The following is a 16,505-nucleotide window of genomic DNA, read 5'->3' as shown; positions in this document are numbered from 1 at the left end:
GGTTTTTTTTTGTATAATTCAGCTATATGAACACCGTTGTTAATTATAGTTGGAATATAAATGAATAACTTATCCCGAATTTATAAAGTGGAACTTAAGCTTAGTATGGTCTTACCCAAGTTCAATTGTCTCACACTTTAACCTTCAATATAGTGCTAAGCTCGATCTTCGTCTTAAAATATGGCTAAGTTAAAATTCTAGTTTAGTTTGGTTTATAAATTCGAATCCTTATTTCATCTTCGATTTTAAATGATCGTACGAGGTTAGGCAAAAATTCTATATTTGGCTATTACTCTTAATTTTTACCAATAACTATAACCGCGATCTGTAAGTGTAATTGATGAAAAATATTACTAATTCAAATGTAAATGTATATTTGTGATTAAAATTACTGCCACGTTGAATAATCTAGAAATGAGAGAAGATTTTAAGAAGAAATTTCTAATAAAATTTTTAGGTTTAGATAGTTATTTCAAATAAAGGATGACTTTATTAAAGGCTACCATTTAATTGAAGAATCCGATGAATTTGTTCTATAATCACATAACGCTAGAGCAAATTGGGTTATCAGATAAATATACGTTAAATTAATGAATTATAACACTTCATTAATTACTTAAACAAGGCGTAAACTGAAAGTTGCATTCGCTATGCGCTCACTAACAAAGTGGCATTTGTTAAGATCAGGGAAGACCAGTAACAAACTTTGAAAGCTTAAAATGTTATACATTTTCTTTGCATGCCTATATTTTAAACCTAAATCAAATGAATTAGGTAGCAAATAATATTCTTGCTTATTAAGTAAGTCTACACTTAAATACTATAGTTAAGTTAGTTTAGACATCATAGCTATAAAAATTGTGAAATCCATGTATAAAAGTAAAAATTTACTTCAAAATAGTTTTGTCTATATTCAATATTGTGTGATCCTTTTAGAATTTTTAATATTAGTGTTATAAACGTAATTTTTTAAGTTATAATTTGTAAAAACTTGATTACAGTATTTATGCTTTTACTATAATTTTAAAAACTTAGAATCTCTAAATAGTGCAGAAGGCATCAATTGTAACAAAATTCTCAATATAGATTGTATCATGGTAGAATCGATTTCGCATTCTATGCAATGTATATTTATTAATTTAATGTAATAATTTATTTTCTATAAGCGACAAGTCACAATGACAAAAAAACAGTAGCAAGAAACTCCTCTAATAACATATTTTTCAATTTTAAGCAATAATTAATTGTTTAAAACATTTTATCTATGATTATTTCATTATTGTGCAGTAATAGTAAAATCTAGTTAATTTTTACAATAGTTTCGTACTGCTACTCAAAATATCACATCTATATTACGATCGATATTTATTCCGTTATAATTGACACCACCCTGATGTTAATTATAACGGCTCAAATTAAGGTATAAATGCGTTGCAGTTTAGTGTTTCCTTTTAAATAATGATGAAATTAGATATAAATATAGATATTTATCAAAATGAGAGATACCGGATAATAATAAAGTTTAACCTAAAGCTCTAATTGATATAGACATTATTAAATATTTAAGATGTTGCTAATTTTGTGATATTTAATATCGGTCTCACCAATGTGTAATGCATATACATGATAAAAGTGCTAACTATCGGTAATTTTTCTCTTTTTGACGAAATATTTGTATCTATATATAGCTAATAACTTTCAATGTCACTAGATTGAATTGCACATTCCTAACACAATTTTCTTTTTCTCAAAATGCTGTTAACTTTTTCAATTTTCGTAATTGTCAATAGTTAATTTTAAGCCTATAGTATATCGATTTTATTCTCCACATTAGTAATCATTTTTATTAAATTAAAGAATCCAGAGTCTAACATCATATACAATGCATCTGCCCCCACCATGCCCTCGGAGTCCTCATTTCGAGCTGGGGCGCCTTACGTGAAACACCCTGTATACTTAAAAAAAATTACTTTACATTTGTTTTAGGATAAATTATTGTTATTACTTTTCGTTTATAATAAAGTAGCATTATCCAAATTTTTAAATTAATCAATCACGTTTTGAAATATTTCAGTTTATCAATACATTTTGTCGACGTGTAATATATTTTAAATAATATAATTGTTTCCACGTCATGATTGTTATATCTTAGATTACATCCTATTGTTTGTGATTGCCTGAGACTATTATGATTAAATATTTTTTGCATTTTCTGAACAATATTTTTAACGTAAAATCGTTTATTATTATAGAGTAACGTACAATCCAAAAATTTTTGAAGGACAGACATCGATTTCTAAGGGTGCGTCTTTACGAGATTAAAATGGGTGCGAGACGATTATTGTAATACAACACACATCGGAATAAATCGTTCCACCCCAAATGTGTTTCTAATGGGGCTTATAAATATTGGGATTTCAGCCGGTCATTCAATATTGGTCTAAGAAGAATCCAGACTCTCTCCGCCGAAACGCAATGTCAATATTTCAGATTATCCGTCATTGGTGCGTTATTTGCACTTTCCCGATAATGTTTTTACACAACCCCAATAGCAAACGCAGTTATTATGGGGCGCGTCCTGTTGTCTGGGCTTTCCAAAAAACTAAAACTTATCCTTTTCTTTTTCAGACGTACGCCAAACTTATTGTAGAAAAAAAAAGATGGCAAAAGATTCGAAGTCACGCTTGCCAGAGATCGTTGGCTTCTATGCGTTGTTCCCGTACGTTTTAGTTGAGAATTGGCAAACTGCCAAAGTCATTCTCACATAATTTCTCCTGGACACAAATACTAAAAAGTATCTACGCCTAGCCTGCGATTATGAACGAGCACTACACATCTTGGCCAAACAGAAAACGATTTCTTTCATTCAGGATCTTTTACATAAAGAAAGAAACTATCTATAACATTGACTGTGTTGGGCAGGGCAACCAGGGGATGCATTCATATCGTATCGAAATTTATCGAACGAAACGATAAAAATATTAAACATCTTCGCGCACGCGCGCGAGTAATAATTACGTTTTATGAAATAATTATTTATGAACTACATCAGTAAAGTTGATAGCTGCGCTGAAAAAATTGAGTAATCAGAAGGATATGTTTATAAACCTGTTAGTTTTACCTATGATTTATTAAATAATATTTAGTTACTATGGAGAGAGCTAGGTTTATTTGGGAAAAGATATCTATGTGTTCCTGTAGTATTTTTGTAGTGTCTTTATAACAATTGGGAGATTCTTTAAGGGAATTTAATTCAGTGATATATTCAGACTAAAGGCAGCCAAAACAGCAGAATAGCATATTAATTGCCTGCTGTTTTGTCTCTGCTAGACAGCTTTTAGTACAATTATTGTTTCGATCATCGTCAGAAAGTTTTGTGGTAATTTGTATGTTGCTCTTTCTTCTAAATATTTTGAAGGAGAGTTTTTAACAATTTGGTAGGTAGAATTAATTTTATTAATTATGAAACAATAAGTCTTATCATATGTGCAATTACGAAGAAAATTATCAAATTTAAAGACAAAGTGCCGGCGATGTGGGACTTTTCAAACAAAAATATTTAAGCCGTAAGACTTAAACATTAAGAAAACTCTCTAATATGTTAAAATAAGTCACTTAGAAGGGGGACTAAAATTATTCACTGTATTGGTAAGGTATTTTAGTGTACAAAGCCTTAAGTTTACAATTTTAAATTATGCTTAACATAATTATAAATAAATATCAATTTGGTGGAAAGCAAATACTATATTGGAAAATAATTGTTTGCAATTTCGTTTAATAATCAGTTTTCAATCCACTTACATTTATAATGCAACCTAAATTATAATTCACTTCCAAATATCACACTTTTTCTCCGGATTCATTTTACTTCCAACTGGACATGAGAATGCTTTAGCAAATTCTTCAGAATTTGATAACCCGCCTAAAACTCTAATACGTCCAACACTGTGTTCATCACTTTTCATTACGTCAATTAGTATAGATGGTTCGATAGTCTCACACCAGGTCTAAAATAGAAATACAATTAAATAACGAGACTGGAAAAAAAAAGATTTTAGAATTATAAAAGTGAAAAAACAAACAGTTGCTGTGGAAAGGAAGAACATTTGATCATCATTATAATCTTCTAATCCAGGAAGCTTAGGATCTGGCGTTCCTTTATTTTTTCTCCAAAGCTTGAAAGCTTTGTACAAGTTATGTATTCCTGCGCAATCGCTAATATTCTCGTCCAAAGTTTTGTTGCCATCTACTTGCACTGTACCATTTTCAGCTTCCAAAGAAAATGAACTGTATTGCTTAAGAAAGCAGTCTGCCCTTGACATATATTCCTTATCCATTTGTTCATCCCATTTAAACTTTTTGCCATTTTTATCGTAATTACGACCTGAAAATTGCATTGTATAAAGTACTATGGTAATTTCTTAATATTAAAATTAATCGTGTGTTTTAAAGGACATCACCTGTGGGATCGAAACTATGAGATACTTCATGACTAATTACGTATCCTAAGACACCAAAATTAAGCGCACTGCAATAAAAAAAATATATGTATATATGGGGCATTCTTTGTCAATCGGCCACCCCCTGCCCACTTCAATTTTTGAGATAAAATAGTTTTCAAAATATGACAATTTTCGTTGAAATGTCTATTTTTTAATGCCGTTAGGTGTTTTTGAACTTTCAAAATGGCCGACCCAGAATCAAAGCTGAAATAAAAGGATGGGTAATTTTTTTTTAATATTATATGCAACTACTTTTGCAAGTGGATTACAAAATGCCTCTAAATAAGCTTTTTTATGTTTCGGTACCTGTCGAATCTAAATCCATTGCGAAAAGTGAGCTAGCACGTCGAAGTTGATTTTTTTTATTAATTTTTTCTTGAAAACTAAAGGCTTAAATAAAATTTGGTATAGAATAAAAATGTCTTAGATTTTTATGAAGAATACTCTCAAAATTTTTAAAGGTAATTTTTGATTTTTTGAAAAATCGCAAAATTAAAATGTTCAAAAAAAGTCTCAAAAATGTTTCAAAAAATTCTTTAAAAATTTAAGAGTATTATTTAAAAGATTCTAAGACATTTTCGTTATACAGCAATTTTTATTTAAGCCTTTAGTTTTCAAGAAAAAATCAATATATACAAATCAATTTTTACGTGCTAGCTCACTTTTTGCAATGGATTTAGATTCAACAGGTAAAGAAACATAAAAAAGCTTATTTAGAAGCATTTCGTAATCCAGATGCAAAAGTTTGTTGCATAATATTAAAAATAATATTACGCATCCTTCTATTTCAGCTTTGATTTTGGGTCGGCCATTTTGAAAGTTCAAAAACACCTAACGGCATTAAAAAATAGACATTTCAACAAAAATTTTCATATACTGAAAACCATTTTATCTCCAAAATTAAAGTAGGCAGGGGGGGGGGGCGATTTGGCAAAGAATGCCCTATATATATATTCTATTCAATGAACAAAATCATATTGTTAATATTATTGACAAAAGTTAATTACTCAGGATATAGAAGTGAGAAGAATGGGATTTGGAAATCCGCAGCTGTAATGGCTAAAATCAAACGTTATAAATAGTCGATTTATTAGTTTAGAATATTTTTAATGTAGTTATTATTTACCTAGAGCATTCATTTTAGCACTAAAGGCAGCATTTAGTGTAAAAGGCCTAAATTCAGTCCACCTATTAAAACATTCAATAAATGTTAAACAATCTTAATTATTATTAATTAAGGGCTTCAAAATTCTGAAGCTTTTATTAATTTAGTTATTACTTACACATCGTTTGGATTATTAACTTGTGAAATATTTTTCAATTCCCGCAATATTTGATATCTTTTATAGGATAATGCGTTATCAAAATGTTGAGTAATAATCTTTAACTTCATTGACAATTAAAAGAAAAGTAATAAAATTTCATATAGAATTAATCAAGATTGCAAAACATTTTAAAATCAATATCAGATATCATACCCCTTTATAATAATTTTCAACGGCGGTATTGTTATTGTACCACTCGGGATAACCAATGTATTTCTTCATTTGATCTACCTTTTCTTTAGCATCCCTCTTCATATCCTCACTCATCCAAGTAGATTTCTCAATTTCTGATTTAGTGACAGTTCTCATTACATCAATCATATGGTTGGCCTTTAGTAAATATAATATATCTAATAATACTCATCATTTATAAATTTATCCTAAGAGGATTTATTAAAGCTTACCGATTCTGAAACTTCTTCAGGAAAATATTTTTTTACATATTCGTAGGAAAATGCATCAGTCATTTTTAACTCTTCAATACAACTAATCCATCTAGGCTCTGCTTCAGAGTCTTGTGGGCAGTCAAAAATTTTACAAGTCAAATCTTTGGTAAGCAAAAACATTTTGCTGATAGAACTCCAATGAATATAATTGACTGAAATGTGAATATTAAATTAATTATTATATAAAGATTAAAACAAATGAAAAGGAAATATGTTATATTAATTACCGATTACTTCATTAGGTGTTTTCTTGAAAAGCTTCATATACTCAAGGACTTGATTCCTATTTATGTATGATTTTACGTAAACATCATCTTCGTTAACATCAATTTCGTTGAACAAATCTTCAAAACATTCTTTAAAGAACTCCTACAAAAAGGAATAAGTTTGAAAGGTCAAATGTGTTATTTGAATGCTCTTAATATTAAAAAACGTACCGTCAATTTACTTGAAAGCTCTTCAAATTCTAACTCATCTGATTTGAAATCCTCATCACTATCATTTTCAGAATAGTTGCAATCATTGTCATTATTGCTATCAATACAATTAATATTTTCATCTTGCTTCTCGTGATCGTCATTTCTGGCATTAATATCTTTTTTGTGATGATTCTTTAAATCGCTGTTATTTTTAGTTGAATCAACATTTTTAGATGTTTTAGTTAGTTTATATGTTTTGTTTATTTTAGCCTGTATATCTTTCTTTTGTTTATTAGTAAGAAATATTGATCGCAAAGAAATAGAATCCAGCGATTTATTCATTTCTTCATCCTTACTTTCAAATGCCTTATGGTTATCTGCAACATTTTCTTTCTGTAGTTTAAGACTATCCGCCTGTTGAGTGTTCCTTTTGTTACTATTACGACGTTCTGACTTTTTCTTCAATCTAAATAATAATCTTCTAACTTTGCCCAGGAAATTTTGTTTGCTGCTGCTTTTTTTGTTTTTTAAATTCTTATTTAACTTTTCATTGTATTCATCCTTCTTGTTTATTTTCTTATTAATATCTTTTTCTCGTTTGTGTTTCTTTATCACCATATTCTTGCTGATTTTATTCATAGCAATACAATTTTCGTTGATATATTTCAAATTTTCTTCATCTTCTTCATTACACATACTATCATAATCAATATCCCTATCTTGGTCAGAACTATCAACTTCACTAGGTATGCTTAGGCTCTCTTCCTCTTCTTCTTCCTCTTCCTCTGTGTCCTCAATATTTCGGATCTGAAAAGGAAATAATTTTGCCATAAACTCACCGTTATTTCCTATTTGTTAATAGTTTATGTAATAAATAGTAACGACCTTAAATAGCTCTTTCTCAAAATTAATTAAATCGTTAGCATCTTTGGCTAGCTTCTTCTCAGAGAGGGTAGTACCTGTTTTTTCCGCAAATTTATGGGCAATTGACATAATGAGATTTGGATAAAAATTACCGGACGCATACACATCTTCACGAGGAATGTTTACATATGTTTCAAATGGCAGAATTGGAACATATATCTGTAATATGAATCGGTTAAATTTCAAATGTCCTTTCACCTTTTTTTTAATTTTTCAAATGTTACCTCTATGTACGATTTATTATATTCGCCACTCGAAGGCTTTGCTGTAACTTTATATCTAAACAATGTCATGTCGCCCATGGTGTTTGTATAATATTTTTCCACTTTATTGTAAGACTTATCAAGCAAATCCCATTCACCATCTTCCATAGCTAGAGGCCAACCACCAATTCTCGACACAATTGAAACGATTGAAGAAAATCCACTATCAATTATAGCCTCTGCAGTAACAATATAAAAAGTAATTGAATGGAGTTCTTGATAAATATTTTATGAATTAATTTCGTACCCTTGTCCATACATGCTTTGTACCATTTTCTGGCCAACTTTAAAGGCAGATTATCTTCAGCCTTGGCTTGTGCATCTAAAATTTCTGATAAATGCAAAATAATAAAAGATTATTTACTAATGTTTACTGGGTTCGATAAAAAGTTAAAACAAGTACCTCGAATCTTCAGCTGAGCATTTAGTGTTGCAAGACTAAATAGATCCCATTTATTAGCTCCATTTGGTATTGGATTACTGTTTTTCCAATTTCCACAAGCATATTCGTAGAAATCATCGCACGGATCTACGCTTTTATTCATATTAGAAAGAATAAACTTGCCTGTGTATCAAAGAATGAATTTATTTTATAACTCTTATACCTACTAGGTGATTATTATTATTTGTACTTGAATAACTTGCCTATTTTTTTGCATTCCTCTGTCTGACATATTACATTTGATTCTGTTTTCGTTTCATGTTTTACGTTGGGAACATGCCATTTAAACCACGGTAAATCCGAAGGATTGGAGTCAACAAAAATTGTATTATCTTCTGAAGAATCTAACAATTTTCGTCCTAACACTGTGGTTCCTAAACTGAATCTAGAAAAAAAATAGTTTAATTAGATAGACGAAAGTTGTTAGAATTATTTAAATTATTGTTTTACTTTATTAATTGCTAATTACATTAAAAACCAGCGAAACATTTTCACCGACAAAAACATTATAGCCACGAAATTTACTTAAGCACAGTTTATATCGGACTATTAAATTAAAATAATTGAGAAAGAGATTATATACATATGGAAGTAGGAAGTACCTGGATTGATAAATAGTGTCGCATAATTATGTGGTAGTTACAGTTAAGATATGTGACAAAATCATCTCTACGTCCTTCAATAATGATTTTTCATTATCACTGCTTATCAGCAGGGATTGATATTTTAGGTATGTGTATGTGTTATTATATAAATGACATTAATATAAAACTTACTGTAATATTCTTTGTGATTCGATAGTGGTAATTATAGAATGTGATATTGAATTAAAGCAGATTTGTATGTTTGTTTTTTACATTTTATTATGATTACCAGTTTTTATTTTAATTTTTCAACGGAATATTATCTATAAATAACAGTTTGAATCTGGGATTTATTACATTGTGGAGGGGATTCTTTTATATTCTAAGAAACTAAGATTTTTCCAACTTTTGTTTTGATTAATTAATTGGTGCTTTGAAATTGGATAATTACACAATTGAATTATTTTTCTAAACATGACACATTTTTTAATAACATTAATAGATATTATATAAATGTCAATTATTATTGCCAAATATCACCTTTACTCAGGTGATTCATAAGGATTGCAAGTTCCAATTACACAATGTCGCGCCTCAAACGAATCTTTAGAATTTGAGGGAGCAGTAATTACTCGGACCCTTTTAAGCCTGCGTTCATCATTATATAATGTTGCTTCCAAAAATATCTATTTGTTATTATCAGACTAAACCTGAAATATCATAATCACATGTATTCAATTTTTTTACTTTTTTATTTCAAATAATGTAAAATTTATACAAATATATACACTCACCTACAGTCTTGTTAAAAGGCTGAATATACTTAAATACCTGGAAAATTGTAAGGTTTCGAAAAAAAATGTATAATATTATGCTTTTGAAGTACTAAAAGAGGCATCTAGTAATCATATTGGTGTGACCTTGAAAATATCTATAAGTTTCTAAAGATCACAAAAATTTCTTAAATGAATAGTCCTGTTTATTTTTTTTACATATTTTTATATTACTGTAAGATAAGAGGGTAATAAATAAAAATATAACTGATAGTACTATTGACTACCCAACGTTCGCAGTTCCTAAAACTTTATTTTGTTATAAGAACATACACACAATAATAAAAATTCAGCCAACGTTCCATCCTAATAAATCGGCCCAGGTCGACATCGTCACCGAATACAAGAGAGTTGTAAAGTTTTTCCCCTCCACCGCAAAAGCCAGTCAAGTTGCGTCCCGCTATAGACCGCCCCACTCTACTACCACTCTATAGTACAAGCGCGATTTTCGAATTTCCTTACATCACATTATAAGAGATTTTAAACTCTGTTTCCATTTTCGAAGTTCAATTGGTCGTTTAACAAATATTTCGATTTAATTGTTGCGTAAGTGAGCGTCTATGTATGTGAACTCGTAGCAGTCATAACCATCTGTCAGCAAACATACAACTATACATACAATTTCATAACGACAAGTCTCGCAAAAAATTGGAATTAATGATTCTCTCAACAGTGCGTTACATAGTTTTCGATATAAGATTTAAAAATTTGCAAAATTAAATATAGGTTCCATTTAAAGTAATAGAAATTACTTTAGTTTGGCTATCGAATGACCTTTCTTGGTGAAACAAATCAAATTGTTTAACGTATCTCGAAAAAGCGACTTTCGTTTGACATATTTATTTCTCTTTCATATTCCAAAGAAAGTAATAGAGAATACGGTAGATATATGAAGTATTTCCCCGTAATATAAATATTAGATAAATAAATTTTGACGAGAATTAAAAAAGTTTTTTTTGCAAGGCAAATTATAACCAAGGCTTGTTTGTCTCTGCCAACGTTTATCTTCTTTTCAAATCATGATTTGTTTAATAATTTCGACTAATATATTAGAATTTGGTGACTTAAATACATTAGATATTTTACTGAATATTCATGTACTACTTTGGACACATAAGCTAGTCCACTAGTATTTACTAAACAAATAAAATTACTTTAATATCCTAAAATTTATTCTTATTTTTTCCAAATATTTGTCGAAAAATCAGTATACTTTATTATGAACAAATATTAATTTGGTGGAAAGCAAGAAGTATTTTTTAAAATAATTATGTTCTATTCCATTTAATGATTAATTTTCATTTAAGTTACACTGGTATAATGAAAACAAAAAAATAATTCATCTAAAAATATTGCACTTTTCCTCCGGATTCATTTTACTTCCAACTGGACATGAGAATGCTTTAGCAAATTCTTCAGAATTTGATAATCCACCTAAAACCCTAATACGTCCAGTAATATGTTCATCGGTTTTTATTTGCTTAACCACGTACGATGGCCTGATGTTCTCACACCAAGTCTAAAATAGAAGTACAATTAATGAATGAAAATCGAAATAAATTTTTGGACAAAAATAAAACAGAAAAACTAACAGTTGCTTTTGATAGGAAAAACATTTGATCTTCAGTATAATCTTCCAATCCAGGAATCTTTGCATCTGGTGTTTCCTTATTTTTTCTCCAAGACTCGAAGGCTTTGTACAGGTTATGCATATCCGTGTAATCGCTAATACTCTCGTCCAAATTTTTGTTGTCATATACTTGCACTGTACCATTTTCAGCTTCCAAAGAAAATGAACTGTATTGCTTAAGAAAGCAGTCTGCCCTTGTGATATATTCCTTATCCATTTGTTCATCCCATTTGAACTTTTTGCCATTTTTATCGTAACTACGACCTGAAAATTTCATTATATAAAGTCTTACGGCAGTTTCTTGATATTAAAATTAGTCGTTATTTTAAAAGACATTACCAGTGGGATCGAAATCATGAAATTCTTTACGACCAATTATGTATCCAAAGAGACCAAAATTAAGTGCACTTAAAAAAACAAATAAATATTTATTTAACGAAAGGACTAAAATCATTAAGCTAGTATTATTTGTAGAAGTGAATTACTCAGGGTATAATGTAGAAAAGAGTGGGAATTGGAAATCTGCAGCTGGAATTGCTGAAAGGAAACTTAATTCATAATTAATCACTTTAAAATTTTGTTTTATCTATAATAGAAGTGTTACTCACCGATCTTATTCCTTTGAATGAAAAAGACACCATTTGCTATGAAAGAACTCATGTTGCTCCACCTATTAAACAATACAAAAACGTTAAAATATTTTAATTATAATTAACAAAGGAATTTTGAAATTCTTAAATTTTTAATAGTTTATTTTTATTTACACATCGCCTTCATTTTCTTCTTTCGATAGTATTTGCAATTCCCGCAAATTTGTATATCTTTTATAGGATAATGCGTTATCAAAATGTTGAGATACTATTTTTAGCTAAATTGAATAATAAAAGAGATGTATTAAAAATTCTTATAGAATAAATGAAGATTAAAAATCATTTTAATTCAATACTAAAGATCGTACCCCTTTATAATAATTTTTAACAGCAGTATTGTTATCATACCATTCGGGATAACCTATGTGTTTCATCATTTTATCTACCTTTTCCTCTGCATCTTTTTTCATATGATCATTCATCCAAGTGGACCTCTCAATTTCTATTTTAGTGACAGTTTTTACTGCATCAATCATAGCGTTGGCCTAAAAATGTATATATAATATTTTTAATCATCACCATTTATTTCTAATTTTTGATAAGGAAATTATGTAAGAACTTATTACTTTTGAAACTTCTTTAGGAAAATATTTCTTTACATATTCGTAGGAAATTGTTTGAGTCATTTTTACATCTTGAACACATCTGTACCATCTTGGAGCTAGTTTTGAAGCATCGAAGTGTTTCTGAAGTTGAAGAAGTATATCTGACATATCAAATGTGAGTGTAAACATTCTGCTTATAAAGTTCCAATGAACATAATTCGCTGAAATCCAAATATTATTTTCATTGTTCTTAAATATTATAATAATTGAATAGGCACTACATTAAATTAATTACCCATTACTTCACTAGGAGTCTTATGGAGAAGATTGATATACTCAAGGAGTTGATTCTTATTTAGATTTGATTTTACATAAATGTCATCTTTGTTAACATCAATTTCTTTGAACAAATTGTCAAAACATTCTTTAAAGTACTCCTACAAAATAAACAAGGATCATATATGTTATTTTTAATATTTGAACACTTTTCCATCTGTTACATATCTATTAACGGCCATACCGTCATTTTACTCGAAATTTTTTCAAAATCTATCCTATACAGTTCAAAGTTCTCATCACTATCTTTTGCAGAATTGTTGTACTCATCGTCATCATTGCTATAATAAATATTAAGAATGTCATTTTTTTCCCTACGATTCCCAGTACTGCCATTAATATATTTTTTATTGCTATCATTTAAAATACTGTTATTCTCAGTTGAATCATCATCTTCAGATGCTTTATTTAGTTTATATTTCTTATTTATTTTAGTCTGTCCAACTTTGCATTGCTTATTAGAAGGTAATTTTGATCTCAAAGAAATAGGATTCAGACATTTATCAATAACTTTATTCTGACGTTCAAATGCCCTGTCATCATCTGCAACATTTCTTTTCTGTCGTTTAAGACTATATGCCTGTTGAGTGTTCATTTTATTACTATTACGACTCTCCGATATCTGCTTCAATCTAAATAATAATCTTTTCATTTTTCCAAAGAAATTATTGTGGCTGCTATTTTTATGGTTTTTCGAATTCCTATTTAACTTTTTCATGTATTTATCCTCCTGTATTTTCATATTTATATATTTTTCCCGTTTACACTTACTTTGGTTGAATTTTTGTATCACACCAGCTTTGCTGATTTTATTCGCAACAATAAAATTTTCATTGTCTTTCTTCGATTCTTCTTGGTCTTCGTCATTACACGTGCTATCATAATTAATATCTTTATCCATGTCAGAACTATATCTTTCACTAGGTATGCTTAGACTATCCACCTCTTTCTTTGTGCCCTGAATATTTTGAATCTAAGAAGGAAATAATTCTGTCATAATTTTATCGTTATTTCAAATTGGTCAATAGTTTAGCTAATCATAATTAAAGACCTTATATAGCTCTTTTTCAAAATTTATTAAATCGTTAACATCTTTGACTAGCTTCTCTTGAGAGAGTACAGTACCTGTTTGTTTCGCAATTCTTTTGGCAATTCTGATAATAGTATTTCGATAAAAGCCAGTAAATCTATAAAACCTCTTACGAGGAGACTGTATAATATCTTCTAACGGAAGTATTGGCATAGTAATCTGTAATGTGTGAGCCTGTTAGATTTCGAATGCATTTTATAACATCCTTAAGTAATAAACAAGTGCTACCTCTATATACGATTTATTACATTCGCCACTCAAAGATTTTGGTATAACTGTATAGGCAAACAAACTTGATTTGGCTATGATGTTTGTATAATATTTGTCCACTTTCTCGACAGTTTTATCGATCAAATCCCATTCACCGTCTTCCATAGCAAGTGGCCAGCCACCAATTCTCGACACAATTGAAACAATTGAAGATAATCCTTTGTCAGATGAAGCCTCTATAGGAACAATATAGAAATTAGTTGAACGGATATATAAATTCAAAATTTATGAATTAATTTCATACCCTCGTTCATGCAAGCCTTGTACCATTTTTTTGCCAACTTTACAGGCAGAATATCATCAGCCTCTGCTCTCGCCTCCAGAATTCCTGATAAATTTAAAACGTATTTTTACTATAATTATATTAGGTTCAGCAAAGAGTATTACATCAAGTACCTCGAACCTGCTCGTAAGCATTTAATGATGTAAGTGTGAACAGATTCCATACATTTTGCCAACTAGGCATTGGATTACTGTTTCCCCAGTTTCCACAAGCATATTCGTAGAAATCGTCGCACGGATTTACGGTTTTGTTCATATTTGCAAGAATAAACTTACCTGTGCATCAAAAAGGATAAATTTATTTTCTAATTATTTATACGAGGTGATTATTATAATACTTTTTGCATTTAAACAACTTACCTATCTTTATACATTCCTCTGTTTGACATATTAAATCTGATTGTGTTCTTTTATTATTTGGTACATTTGGCATATGCCCCTTACAGAATGAGTAGTCCGAGAAATTGAAGTTGTTAAAGAAAATTGTATTTGCTTTTGACGAGTTTGAACATGTTCGTCCTAACACAGTTGTTCCTAATAAAAATCTTGAATAAAAATAATTGAATTAGATAGAGACGTATAGTATTCTAATTATTTAAGTTATTAGATTATTTTATGAAACAATAAGTACATTAAAAGCCATTGAACCATTTTCACCAAAAAATATATTCTTTACCCAATAATTACCAGAGTATGGCTTACCCCGGTATAATGCATTTAAATAAGCCAGTATGAATTTATATGCTTCTGGAAGAAGGAAGTGCCTTGGTTGATAAATGTTCTCATATAATTATACTGTATTTTTATAGTTAAGATATGAGAAAAGCATATCTGCGTACTTCAATAATGATTTTTCATCGTTACTAATTACCAGCAGCTGTTGATATTTTTGGTATGTGTGTGTGTGCACCGTTATTTCAGAAAATTAATATAAAGATCTCTATAATATAATTTATATTCAATAGTAACCATTATAGAACATTTTAAATTAATAATAATTTGCATTCTTCTTTTTTACAGATTATTGTGATACTAGTTTTTTTCCGCAACTTTACAAGAAAATGTTATTTATGAATGACGATTTGAACGTACGTGAGATATACTAGATTATAGAATAGATTTTTTTCCTGTGTTAGCCTAAAATTTGTTCACCTTTTGTTGTAATTAATTAATTGGAGGATTAAAATGGAATATTTACAGAATTTCATTGCTTTTCTAAAAATAACACTTTTTACACCACGGCTAAAAAAATATTATTCAAATATCGGTTATTATTGTCATATATCATATTTAATCTCTGAATTCATAGGGATTCCAGCCGGAAATTGAAATGACTCAGAAATTTCCTTAGTATTAGAAAAGCTTTTATTACTTGGGATCATTTAGGAGTGTGCTTATCATTTTGCATGGTTGCATTCAAAAAATATTTTTTTATTTTCACACTATGGGTGAAATATCTATCTTTGTCGAAATGTATCTCAATTTTAAATCATTTATCTTATATCATGAAAATTTACACACACTTACAGGTTTCCTAAAATCTTAATACACCTACGAATCTGGAAAATGGTAAGGTTTAGAAAAAAATGAATAGGATGCAATTTAAACACTGTTAAAGAGGTACTTGGTAGTCATCTTTAGGTGACCTTGAAAATATCCAGAAGGTTATATAAAATAGCATCTTAAACAAACACTCCTGTCTGTTATTTTACATTCTCTTAGATTATATTAAAAGCTTTTAAATCCTTTATTTCCATTTTCGTATTTCAATAGGCCGTTTAAAACATATTTCAATTTTAATGTTTGCATAAAGGAGCGACTATGCGTGTGAACGCGTAACGGTCATAAACACAAATTTAGCCAAGCAGACAACTATTTTCAATTTAGTATCAAAATATCGCGTCAAAAATTGCATAAAAATGGGAAAAAATTATGCATGCAACAGTACGTTATATACTACTCAA

At 29.2% G+C, this 16,505-nt stretch overlaps 2 protein-coding genes across 2 annotated transcripts; both read right to left on the bottom strand.

Moving 5' to 3' along the window:
* Nucleotides 1–3,770: 3,770 nt before the first annotated feature.
* LOC136779460 (endothelin-converting enzyme homolog) lies at nucleotides 3,771–8,856 on the bottom strand. Its single transcript, XM_066737083.1, has 15 exons — nucleotides 8,791–8,856; nucleotides 8,283–8,706; nucleotides 8,127–8,210; nucleotides 7,841–8,058; nucleotides 7,578–7,775; nucleotides 6,711–7,499; nucleotides 6,501–6,642; nucleotides 6,232–6,425; nucleotides 5,981–6,157; nucleotides 5,786–5,889; nucleotides 5,629–5,690; nucleotides 5,510–5,561; nucleotides 4,461–4,528; nucleotides 4,083–4,384; nucleotides 3,771–4,007 (listed from the first exon to the last, which is right to left on the bottom strand). Exons 2-15 carry the CDS (start codon nucleotides 8,422–8,424, stop codon nucleotides 3,828–3,830), a joined length of 2,712 nt encoding a protein of 903 aa, XP_066593180.1. The 5' UTR covers nucleotides 8,425–8,706; nucleotides 8,791–8,856; the 3' UTR covers nucleotides 3,771–3,827.
* Nucleotides 8,857–11,029: 2,173 nt separating this feature from the next.
* Nucleotides 11,030–14,974, bottom strand: LOC136779512 (neprilysin-like). The gene is made up of 15 exons (XM_066737135.1): nucleotides 14,902–14,974; nucleotides 14,656–14,817; nucleotides 14,504–14,587; nucleotides 14,218–14,435; nucleotides 13,951–14,148; nucleotides 13,084–13,872; nucleotides 12,859–13,000; nucleotides 12,585–12,784; nucleotides 12,327–12,503; nucleotides 12,133–12,236; nucleotides 11,977–12,038; nucleotides 11,854–11,905; nucleotides 11,708–11,775; nucleotides 11,331–11,632; nucleotides 11,030–11,257 (listed from the first exon to the last, which is right to left on the bottom strand). Exons 1-15 carry the CDS (start codon nucleotides 14,972–14,974, stop codon nucleotides 11,078–11,080), a joined length of 2,811 nt encoding a protein of 936 aa, XP_066593232.1. The 3' UTR covers nucleotides 11,030–11,077.
* Nucleotides 14,975–16,505: the final 1,531 nt, after the last annotated feature.

Source organism: Prorops nasuta, unplaced genomic scaffold (assembly GCF_024137725.1).
Source record: "Prorops nasuta isolate Cenicafe-Biocafe unplaced genomic scaffold, Cenicafe_Pnas_1.2 PNAS00017, whole genome shotgun sequence".
Lineage (NCBI taxonomy): Eukaryota > Metazoa > Arthropoda > Insecta > Hymenoptera > Bethylidae > Prorops > Prorops nasuta.
The sequence above is the reverse complement of the archived record's forward strand: the minus strand, read 5'-3'. Positions and strand labels throughout refer to the sequence as shown.